This window comes from Humulus lupulus, chromosome 4, assembly GCF_963169125.1.
Source record: "Humulus lupulus chromosome 4, drHumLupu1.1, whole genome shotgun sequence".
Taxonomy (NCBI): Eukaryota; Viridiplantae; Streptophyta; class Magnoliopsida; order Rosales; family Cannabaceae; genus Humulus; species Humulus lupulus.
In genome coordinates this window covers 19,671,604-19,683,223 of record NC_084796.1, presented here as the reverse complement: position 1 = coordinate 19,683,223, position 11,620 = coordinate 19,671,604, and the positions used below count along the sequence as shown (strand labels likewise).

The window sequence follows — 11,620 nt, the reverse complement described above, 5'->3', positions numbered from 1 at the left end:
AAACTCTGAATTGTATTTTCGGGATCCCAATGTATATGTTAAACGTTCTAGTGAAACGTTATATCTTAACCAAAATGTTTAATCCCTAAACCGCTAATCATACTTAGATCACGATTTTGGCCAAATGACTCGATTAGCGAGTTTAGCACTATTTACAAGGCACACCGTAACGGTCCCAGGAGTTGGGGCGTTACAACTTGGTATCAGAGCGAGCCAAGGTTTATGGTTCCTGAAGACAAGCTGGGCATGTACACTCATCACTGAAGATAGCTTCAGTGACGCCCCACATCACTATGGCTGCTTTCTGGAATGACGACTGGCCCTACAAACCAAGACAAGTCTTTCCAGCGTGCTTTGTCCTCACTCACACACTTCTTGGGAAAACTTCCCAGGAGGTCACCCATCCCTAGATTACTCCAGGCCAAGCACGCTTAACCATGGAGTTTTCAAGTGATGGGCTACCGAAAAGAAGATGCACCTTCCTGATATAGGTAGTACCCATCAATCCATTTAAGCCTTCTTCAACTGTGTAGTCCCATACCTACACAGTCTTAGAATCATTACACTTGACCTTCCCCAGGCGGTGTGGGATTGTACAGCTTACAATCAGAGAGCTTCTGTGACTAAACCGATGACGATAGATAAGAAGACGGAGAGATTTCTACTGGAAACAATACTTTCAAAAACTATATTCAAAGGCAAATCTTCAAGATCAAGCATTCAAACCAAAAATTTTCAAAGTTGTAAAAAGGGCAGAGAAAGAAAGAGAGAGATGGCTCACCTGAGATTTTGCAGAGAGATGCAACAATGGTGTGGTGGTGTGGCTGTGGTATGGTCAGCTGCTACAAAAAAGATGGAATACGAACGTGGAGAGAGTTTTTAGGGTTTTTGGAATAAAAATCACAAAATGAAGAAAACATCATTATATCATTTTCTATTTTAGAACTGCGAATTTGGAAACAGATTTTAATTTTGTTTTGAAAAATAAGCTACCAATCAACTATTTACGTGGGACCCACAAATTTTAAGATTCCAAAATGATAAAATCCAATCCGGATCCCTTACCAATCAACCCCTTAAAGTTTCTCTCCCAATTTTTCTTACATTAAAATTTTCCCAACACTTGTTAAAATTTCAAACACAAAGAACTATTTCCCCTATATTTTTTTTCTTTTTTTCATACCAAATTCTAAGGTCCAAACAGATTTGAAATTTCATTATTTAACTCCTTTTCTTTTATTTGATTGTTTATAATAACTTTTAATATTATTGAAATGTTAGATTGTAGAGTTTTTTTTTGGTAGGAGTAAGATAGTAAAGTTAAATGTCAAGCATAAAAAAATATTGAAATATTGATTAAAGTGAACTAAAAAGAGTTATATGTAAAATATTGCATTAAGAGAAAGTAAAGAGAGTGAAAAATAGTGATAAATCTCTTTTCTTTATATAAATTTAAGGGTAGTTTTCTGGTATTTTTCTTGAAAAAAAAGAGTACTGGTGTACCCCTTGTATTTTTACACTCAGACAATTATCATTATAATTTTTTTATATGACTATGTATAATATAGTTATAGTATATATTCCGCCAGTTTTCTAGAAATTCGGAATAATTTACAGTGCTGAAATTATGATTCAAACATTCTGTATACATGTGCTTATAAAAAAACAAGCACGCGTGCAATTGTTTAAACCTAAAATTAATATAGTTTCGACGTTCACAATGGACACGTGACAACCAAAAAAATACAATGACAACAACACTAGTCGAGAAGAACAGCATGAAGTCAATATCAATGATTTACTGAATAAAAAAGTCGTTGGTCGATATATACTTGATCAAGACTTATGATATAACATATCATTGGTCGATACATAATTGGTTGAACACAAGCTCTAAGAGCAACTCCAACGGGAGTTGTTCAAAAAATGCTTGTCAGTCATGGTCAACATAGAGGGGCTGGCTGATGATGTGGAATAGTTTAATTTAGAAGAAAACTAGCAACGTTGCCACTGCTGGGCAACGTTGCTTTCCTTTTTTTTTTTTTTTTCTTTTTTTTTGATTGGATAAACTTAATAAAAAATATTAATTTGACCATTTAAGCATTTTTTGAGCAACTCCCGTTAGAGTTGCTCTAAGGAGCAACATTGGAGCAAATTTATTCCGAAATTAATGGTTTTAAAATTTTCTAAGGCCCAATGCCCACTTTGTAAAGCTAGTAAACCTATAAATAAATGACTCATTAAATCATTTGGATTTATACGCATTTTTGTACACCAAAACTCTGTCAAATTATTATTATCCCTCAGACTTAAAAAACTATGTTGGATCTTGTTCATATAATCTTAAGTTTCGGAATTCGTTCAATAAAAGTGTCAAGTGGATGTATGTCGTTATTAATTGTTGTGGCAGAATTACTATAAAATCTTTGTGTTCTCCATCTTATTTATTGAGTTCTCAAATATATTTTTCATTAACAATTTCTATGGTTAATAAGAATATTTGAATCATATTTTCGATACTAAAATTTATAAAAATTATTAAGTTGTGTGCTGTAACTACAATCTAAGTATAACTATCAAGTATGAAAGGTATACCAATGCTACCTTTTCTTGGATTAATAGACACCGCTAAAGTTAATTTTAATTTTGTTAATATATATACAAAAATGATTGAGTGAAACCCGTGATGCACTCTTCTTTTCGAGCTATACTCCTTGTACTTCAATGCCAGGGTGGTTGGACGTTTGTATAGAGATGATGAGGGTGGTCAATTTCAACAAAGCATGAATTATTGCATTCAATCAATACCCATCATCAAATACTGTATTTGACAGTTCATAAATTAAGTACATATTTACTTTTTTGGACACCAAAAGAACGATTTCATTTTTGTAGTTATGATTAAATATATTAAAATTAATTTAATAAGAACTAAATGATAGAATTTAATTTTGCAACTATCAAAATAAATGGAATGCAAATGCAACGGTAAATTCTATCAACAGTGAGAAAGAAAATAGCAAATACATTCTAATCATTAATTTGTACCCTAGATATTGTACCTCCTAATTTCTACAAATCCATTATTGCGTTAGCCAATAATCTTGAACACTGTTGAAAATTTTAGAATTTATTTCAGATTATGATGTTAAGGGATATTTTAGCAATAATTAAGTCATAAGACAACATAATAAATTTCATTATTATTATTTTAGCGATAAACCCAAGTTGTCTTTCTCGTTATTAGACTAAAATTATTAACTACATGTCGTTGAAATTTATCAAAACGACGTGTCGTCCAATTCACTGTCTAGTACCATACGACAAGTCGTATTTGGTAAGAACTTTCTTTTTCGTTTTCCACCCCGAGATTCAACCTAAGCCTTAGCTTACAGTGAAATTTTTTTCCTTTTTCAAAAGATAAAATAAAAAAAAAAACAAAAAGGAAAAAGGCGAAAATCAAAATAAACCCGCCTGATTCACGGTCTCCTTAATAATCGACCTTATTTCAAATATATTCTTCATTTTCGTTCTATCCGCCTTTCTTCTTCTTCTCATTTGAACTCTCACTTTCTCTCTCTAAATTTCAGAAACTACTCGTGAGCTTTCTCTCTCTATAATATATCTATATTTATATATATATATGTATATGTGTAAATCTCATTTCTCTCTGTTTTTGTTTAAACTCTTTTTCATTCAGACGTTGCGCAATTGGATCCTCCATTAAATGCTCCATTCGTTAAGCCTTAATATCTATACAGCTATTATATAATATCTACATATATAAATACACTTGTCGTTTTGTCGATTTCATCTGTGAAAAATGGCGACCTCGGCATTCAAATCGACCTCGAAGCGAATGTCGATTGGATCGTCGTCATCGGCTTCAGTTGACGACTCGGCATCCTCGAATCGGAGCTCGGCTCACCGCCGTTCTCGGAGCCTCAGCCGATTCTCGCACCGGCTACAGACGCCGGCGAGCGATGATTTCGATGAAACTCTAGCTCCAAGAGGGAAGTTCGTTAACACAGTCAGAGGTTCGGGGTTTCCGGAGATCAGCCTTGATGACGTCGCCGTTGAGTTCTTTGACTCGGGAGATAGAGGTCGCTCGGCTTCGCGTAAGTCTGAGGTCACTCCGGAGAGTGGCTCTAGTGCGTCGCAGAGACGAGGGAGGTCCGTGGCGAGGCAGGGCTCGAGGTTGACTGGGGGTAGTAGTGTTGGTGAGGTGAAGGGGAGTGCTGGCAGCAATTCTGGTAGTGGTGGGGGAAGGTTGACTTCGGATAACAGTGCTCTTTCGAGAAGAAGGCGTTCGGTTTCGGTGGTTCGGTATCAAATTAGCGATTCTGAGGTAACTCCGTTGCTGTTTTACTAGCGTTTTGTAGAGCCTTTACATGTGTATCTTCGTAATTTGAAGTAGCGAAGAATGTTTCTTTACAAAGTTGTTTAGGTAAAATTTGATTTTGAGTAAAATTAGAGAAAACGAACTTATACTGAATATTATTGTAAGGGAATGTTTACTAGTAATACGTTGTCGGAAAAATAAGTGTAAAGGGAAGCGCATTAGCAAGAAATGAGGAAGAGTCTGAAACTGATTTATCCCTTCAAATTAGTTATACGAGAAATGCAATCAACATTGGTGTAACTGTGTAAGTATACACATGAATGGGTGTGAAAATGAACCCCTTTTCCCTTTCTATCACATTCGATACGGATTAGTAAACATTGCCCGAGTCTTGTGATAACCTTTCTTCCCTTGAGGACTTTTTGATTGAAAGAAGATTGCTGGGCACATTTTATATTGAGCCCATGCTCTTACTGGTATTTGAACCATTGTATAGGAGGTATAGGAGGCTAGTTGTATAAGATGTGCTTGGGTAATTTCTTGTAGCTGAATTTTGTATTGTTTTTCAAATGACAGAGCGATCTAGATCATTCCCAGAAACGTAACAGCGCTAATCCAAAGAGCTTAGGAAGTGGAAATGACCAGTTACGTTCCTCACATAAGCCAAAAGCTTCTAACCATAGACAAGGACTGAGACGGTCATTCAGCCAGAAGGATTTGAGGTCCTGCGATGGCTATTCTGTAAGTTTTATTTCTTGTTGCTTATTGAAAATTGTCTGCCATATTTTGATGGTGAGTTTTTAAGCTCTAATTTTGTAACTGGGTTGGGACAACTTTCAATGTTGAGTTTGGAATGATTCTACATTGTAGTCTTTTCTTGTTGCTTATTGAAGATTGTATACCATATCTAGGTGGGAAATATTTTAGTATAAATTTAGTTTCTTTAAAAAAAAAAAAAGTAAGGAGGAACAACTTTGACCATTGAGTTTAGATCAGTGGTTGCCGTACCAAGGACATTGTATTCTTTTATTTATTATTATTTTTTCTTCTATATATTATGATTATAATTAATGTCTGAGACTCCTTAAGTTGAAAATGATGTCTTTGACCTTTCAGAGCCATTCCTCAGTTCTAACTGATGATGAAGGGAGGGATGCTCATTCTGGTAAAAATGGAATTGAGAGGACAATTCGAACAGTTTATGCACAGAAGATGGTTTGTTACATATTTAGAAATGACCATTTTATGAGTTTTTCCTCAGCTTTACTCTTTTCACATCAATTTTTTTTCCTTATGTTTTAGGCACAACATCCAACTGGGGATGATATGAATGGTAGTTTTTATGAGGCAATGCGGACAGAACTTAGACATGCTGTGAAAGAAATTAGAACAGAGTTTGAACAAGTGAGTACCCAGTTTTTTAAGTTTGTTTGCCAATACCCTTTTCGTGTCTTTTTCTTGTGCTAGTCAAGTGTTCTTTTTTAAGGAACTTTCCTGAAATTCAATGTTGTTGCTCCATTATGCTCAGGCAATGGGGAAGACAAAACCCACAGCTTCTGCAACAGGCGATTGCTTGCTGTCAAAAGGTTCTGATGTACTTCAGGCTGTTTCTTCAATGAGGTGGAATTACTCAACCCAATTGGAAGAGGTACTAATCTATAAATTACTAGTGATGAAATCTTTTTTTGACTGAAGATAATTCATAATATGAAATACCCCGCTTTTTTCCTGGTATTGTTGAAGAGTTGTTTGATCAAGTCATGCTTATTACCAGTTTTATTTATAAATTGGCCTTCACTTGTGTTCTAGCAGTTTAGTAAGATTTTACGGGATTTTAGCTCTGTAATTAAAAAATAATATTAGTATGTTGCATATGATGCAAGAGTCATGGTTTTTTGTAATCATTTAACTTAAATGTTTCTTGAGAACTTGTTTTGAATATTTGGAGAGTGTTATCGTACAAGGATTCATAAATTCTCATTTTGCAGTCTGAGAAGCGTAAACAAGATTTACTATCAGAAATTGTGTTGGAGGAGCAACGTAGCAGGGAGCTCTCTAAGATAGTGAAGGAATTGATTCCAGAGCCCAAGATCAGCGCTGCTGTAGATAAACCGTCCCGAGTTGGGACAAGAAGGGTAATACTCTTCTTTTTCTTCCTCTTTTTTTTTCTTTTTTCTTTTTTGGGTCCTGCTGATCGAAAAGATTTGGTTTTGCTTGTTCTTGAGTCTCTACAGTTAGCTTGTTTAATTGCTTCTTTAATATTCTCTTCTTAGCAGAGGGAAATGATCTTGGTAATTTGACTGTGTATTTATTTCAACAGAGGAGTACTGACAAAGGTAGAATGTCAAAGAGACTGTCTGAGGAGGCAGAGAAATACATCGAGGACTTCATTTCAAATGTTGAAGATACAGACATATCATCACTCGACGGAGAAAGAAGTGATACAAGTTCAAGTATAGGAGGAGGAATATCAATTGCGAAGGCACGAATGTCCCAAAATCCAGCAATGGCAACACCTCTTCCTATTGACTCGGACGGAGTTCTACTTCCTTGGTTGAAGTGGGAGACGAGCAATGATGCTTCACCCATTTTAGGCATCACTAAGATGGAGTCCCCTGCAACTCCAAAAAATACTTCATTTGATGCTGTTCAGGTATAACAGAACTGCTTATGCAAATTCTTGTGATAATTACAGTGTCACACATGCATTCTGATATATAAGATCATTGTCTCTGGTTTCTGAAAGATTGGTAATTTGATTTTGCAGGAGGTTAGTAACGAACAGGATCAAACTAGTCAGTCAGCCAGTAGCCGAGGGAGCTGGAGTCCAGGGATTATGGATTCGCTTCCAATGAAAGTAGTAGAAGGCAAAGGAAATTATCAGCGGTCATCATATCCAGATGGATCAAAAACGCGACAGTTTGACATGGAAGATTATCTCAAGCTTCAAAGAGATGAAGATCTTCTCTTTGAAAGATTTAGACAACAGCAGAGAGTTAATTCAGGTGGCATGTTTATCTGTAACCGAATGTATTTTTAGAAGTAGGAAAAAAGTTCTTAAAGGTCTTTTTTTTTTGTTGCAAACTACAGTGTTATTTGTATAGTTTATTCTTCTTTTTCTATTGATTAGTAAATAATTAGTTCTAGACTAAGAATTTTTATTTTTTAGTTTTTTTCGACCAATTACTTTATTTGGTGTATTCCCAGTTTTATTTATCTTGAAAATTTTGGTTAAATGATCAATTAATAAAAGGATTTTTTTTTGGCTGCACTATTTAGTCTTTATACTTTGAAATAAAGTTGATTTTGTATTAGATTTCTAACATTTTCAAATAGTATGACTTAGGTCTTTAAATATAATTTTTATTTCTTTTAAAATAAGTAAATGGTGAATCAATCTTAAAATATTTGGACAATTAATTTATGACGGTTGTGTTGGTAACAATTAAAAAAATGGTTTTTTATTTAATTTATTAAAAATTTGACAATTAAACATAAAATAGGCTTGGTAATTTTATTTTTATTTATTATTTTTTAAAATTTTAATTAAAATTTATTAAATATTGAAAATATAATTTTTTCACTTTCAAAATTTTTTTACACAATTTTTCAATTTTTCTTTTTTTTTTCTTATTTTTTTCAAATCAACACTTCATATTATTCAACAAAAAATAAAAATAAAAGTTATAAAAAACATTTATTATTTTTTGTATTTAAAAATAAAAAACAAAAATAATTGCCAAAAATAGTTTTTAAATATTGAAAATATAAGTTGCGTTTGGTAAAATTTTTGTTTTTAAATTTTTTAAACTCAAAAATAAAAATATATTTTTGTTTTATGTTTTTTTATTTTTATAAAATAAAAATACGTTTGATAACTATTTTTGTTTTCTATTTTTTTTAAATAAAAATATGTTTGGTAACTTTTATTTTTATTTTTTGTTTAAAAAAATAAAAAACATGTTCGGTAAATTTTTTAAAATTTTTTTTTTATTTTCATTTTCTAAACTAAAAAATAAAAATATTTTTTGTGACCACACTTTATTATTTTAAAATAAAAAATAAGAAAATTATAGTAAAAAAAGATCATATTAATAATATTCAAATAATCTCAAATTTCAAAACTTAATATCTATCCACGAGATAACACAAAATCAAAAAAGTTTACATAGTAAAATAAAAACAAATGAAGTGATAATTATCCAAACTTAAAATAAAGTATTAAACGAGTCATAAGAATCAACTAATGTCTTTACTCAATCTCACTATCGTCGACTAGCTCTCCATATATGGTCAGCAATTTCATCACGAACATGAGCCATTTCACGTATATGAGTTCTAGAAATACTGAACTCTACACTATCAGTCAAAGTTCCATCGTGCTTTGTAAAGTAGTGGCCTGTACTTCAGAATTTCCTTCACCGCCATCAAAATATAAATCTGCTTCTACATTTGTCCTTATAAAATTGTGAATCCCACAGCAAGCAATGACAATGTACTTTTGTATTCTTAGATCATATAAAGGCATTTGCTTTATGATTGGAAAGCGAGCCTTCAACACCGCTCAATGACTTACTGTCCATTATTGTAGTTATTTTTCCTGGAAAATGTCACATTAAAATGTTTTATTCTGCTTTAACTTATGCTACTCTATAGTGAACATGATGGTATTTTACTACTGCCCACTAACTCACCTTCTCCAATTTGGCTTATATAAGATGCTTTAGCTGAAGGTATACAACATCATCAACCTCAATTCTTTGAAAAAAGCAACTTAAAAAAGTTGGATTAGTAATACTAACTCACCTTCTCCAATTTGGCTTATATAAGATGCTTTAGCTGAAGGTATACAACATCATCAACCTCAATTCTTTGAAAAAAGCAACTTAAAAAAGTTGGATTAGTAATATTTAGAGTAGACGACTCACATAGCTACATAACATATAAAACCATAGTAAACTAAAGTAGCTACAAAATCAAATTCAATAATAAATAAAATCTATCTTGAATGCATCCACCAAAAGATAAAGTGCATGCAGCAAAAGTTTTAGAACAACTCCACATTCATAATTACAGTGGTTTCAAAACTATCATCCTAACTTAACTTACTTCATCACACAGTTATCTCAAAATAAACAACGAATATGTACTTGTCAAACTAAAATGTAAAAGTATTTCCAAAATGGGTTCTCCAATTTATCACCCAGACTACTTTTTCAAAATGGACTTATTACCATTAAATTCATAAAACTGCCCCCAGTTTCTGATCTCCACTCAAGGCCAATCCAATAGATATAAGCTCTTTCAGCAAAGTAGTTTATTCTCATAATGCTTAGACAAGCAAAAAGATCTAGACTTGAACTTAATAGAGACTTGATCTAGAAAAGATCAATGATGAATTGACGACAATCAATGCTCATATATTTTATAAATCAAAGACAGAAAGTGCTTTAAGGTCTAGGGTCAGCTAAAATAAAAGCACTAAGCAGAAACTTGAAAAAAAGAAAGGACAATAAAATCTATGTATCAAATAAGATATGACCTTGACAACTATTGACACACTTTCTTTTTGGAGACAATGCAAGGAAACCAATGAAGCCAGCTACTACAATAAATATGAAAAGATCTTGTTTGGAGAGGTATTTAATTTATCAAATGTCATTCTACTCATTTGTTCTGATTAAGAGCATTAGCATAGAGAAATGGCATTCAAAGCAAAATAAGCAGAGCTAAGTTAGAGCATGAACATGCCTGTCTGGATTTTTTATCAAACAGTGACCAAAATTCAGAGCAATAGCTTCAAAATCAGTCAATTAAAATATCATCCATAAAGTAACCATGACCGGAACATCAAAATCAACTAATAAAATATGTAATTAACAATGGATAAAAGACATTTCAATTCCTTGTAATCAAACAAGCCAAGCTAGTGTATGAATATGTCTACCTGAGTTTTTATCAAACAGTGGCCAAAATTCAGAGTAATAGCTTCACAATTAACCCCCATTTCAATTCACTGTAATTCGACAAAAAAAGCTAATGTATGAACAAAAGTTAATATTTCAATTCATTCTCATAAAGTAAAATCTAAACCCCCATTTTCTCCAATGCTTAGGTGGAAACAAAATTACAAAAGGTCAAAATAAGAAGGAAGCCCTCTCTGAAATTTTATTAAATACACCACAAACAAATTCAATACCTGGTAAGGTCTCAATTTTGACAATGAGATTCAACAATCAGATAACCATAATAAAATGATAAAAGATAATCATGAAACAACTGGTGAATAACCATGTATCAAATCAACAATAGACAATAATCGAATAAACAATGTTACAAACTACAAACCCTAATCCAAAAAAAAATTAGAAATATATTCATACCTTAACAGAAGAAAAGATTCAACCTCATAACCTCAATGCTTACTTCATTCCTTCATAGATCCAATAACCTTTTATAATGCATATCCAACATTTTGAGAGAATCCACGATGAGAAAAGAGATTGAGATAAAAAAAAATCATATTAGGGAGAGATGATGAAAGAGATCGGAGAAATAAAGGAAAAGGAGATACTGACCCGAACAAAGTTTGGAGGGAACTCAGAAGCCATTGATGCTTGAGGTAAAGGTCTTGGCTCTGTGTGGCTACGGGAAGAAGAAATAGGAAGAAGAAGACGAAGAAAAAATGGAAATAAGTTTTAAAAAAAATTTAAAAGCAAGAAAATCTTGTTTCCAAAAATTAATAAATTTTGTTTAAAATTTTAAAAAATAAAAAGTAAAATTGTCTTACCGAACATACTTTCCTCTTTTGTTTTCATTTTTTTAATTATTTAATTTTTTCACTTTCAAAATTTTTTTACACTATTTTTCGATTTTTCTTTTTTTTTTTCTTATTTTTTTCAAATCAACACTTCATATTGTTGAACAAAAAATAAAAATAAAAATTATAAAAAACATTTATTATTTTTTGTTTTTAAAAACAAAAAACAAAAATAGTTGCCAAACATATTTTTATTTTTTAAAAATAAAGAAAAAAAATAAAATTATATTTCTATTTTTATGTTTAAAAAAATCAAAAACAAAAATTTTACCAAACACAACCTTTGTTTTTGAATTTTTTAAAGACAAAAATGGAAATATTATTTTTATTTTTTTATTTTTAAAAAATAAAAATATGTTTGGTAATTATTTTTATTTTTTTTAAAAACAAAAAATAATACATGTGTTTGATGACTTTTATTTTTATTTTTTGTTAAACAATACAAAATGAGGTGTTGA

The 11,620-nt window shown here is 31.8% G+C and overlaps 1 protein-coding gene and 1 long non-coding RNA gene across 4 annotated transcripts; one reads left to right on the top strand and one right to left on the bottom strand.

Moving 5' to 3' along the window:
• Positions 1-3,431: 3,431 nt before the first annotated feature.
• Positions 3,432-7,503, top strand: LOC133830122 (uncharacterized). The gene is made up of 9 exons (XM_062260040.1): positions 3,432-3,599; positions 3,701-4,348; positions 4,919-5,083; positions 5,459-5,557; positions 5,645-5,746; positions 5,871-5,990; positions 6,331-6,477; positions 6,663-6,995; positions 7,110-7,503. Exons 2-9 carry the CDS (start codon positions 3,824-3,826, stop codon positions 7,380-7,382), a joined length of 1,764 nt encoding a protein of 587 aa, XP_062116024.1. The 5' UTR covers positions 3,432-3,599; positions 3,701-3,823; the 3' UTR covers positions 7,383-7,503.
• A 945-nt stretch (positions 7,504-8,448) lies between these two features.
• LOC133830121 (uncharacterized) lies at positions 8,449-11,076 on the bottom strand. Of its 3 annotated transcripts, XR_009891919.1 has the most exons (4): positions 10,921-11,076; positions 9,149-10,793; positions 9,037-9,069; positions 8,449-8,942 (listed from the first exon to the last, which is right to left on the bottom strand). It is a non-coding gene; the product is annotated as an uncharacterized LOC133830121 (long non-coding RNA). The 3 variants fall into 3 exon arrangements; XR_009891917.1 differs by having other exon boundaries at positions 9,037-10,793; XR_009891918.1 differs by having other exon boundaries at positions 8,449-9,069.
• Between the last annotated feature and the right edge of the window lie 544 nt (positions 11,077-11,620).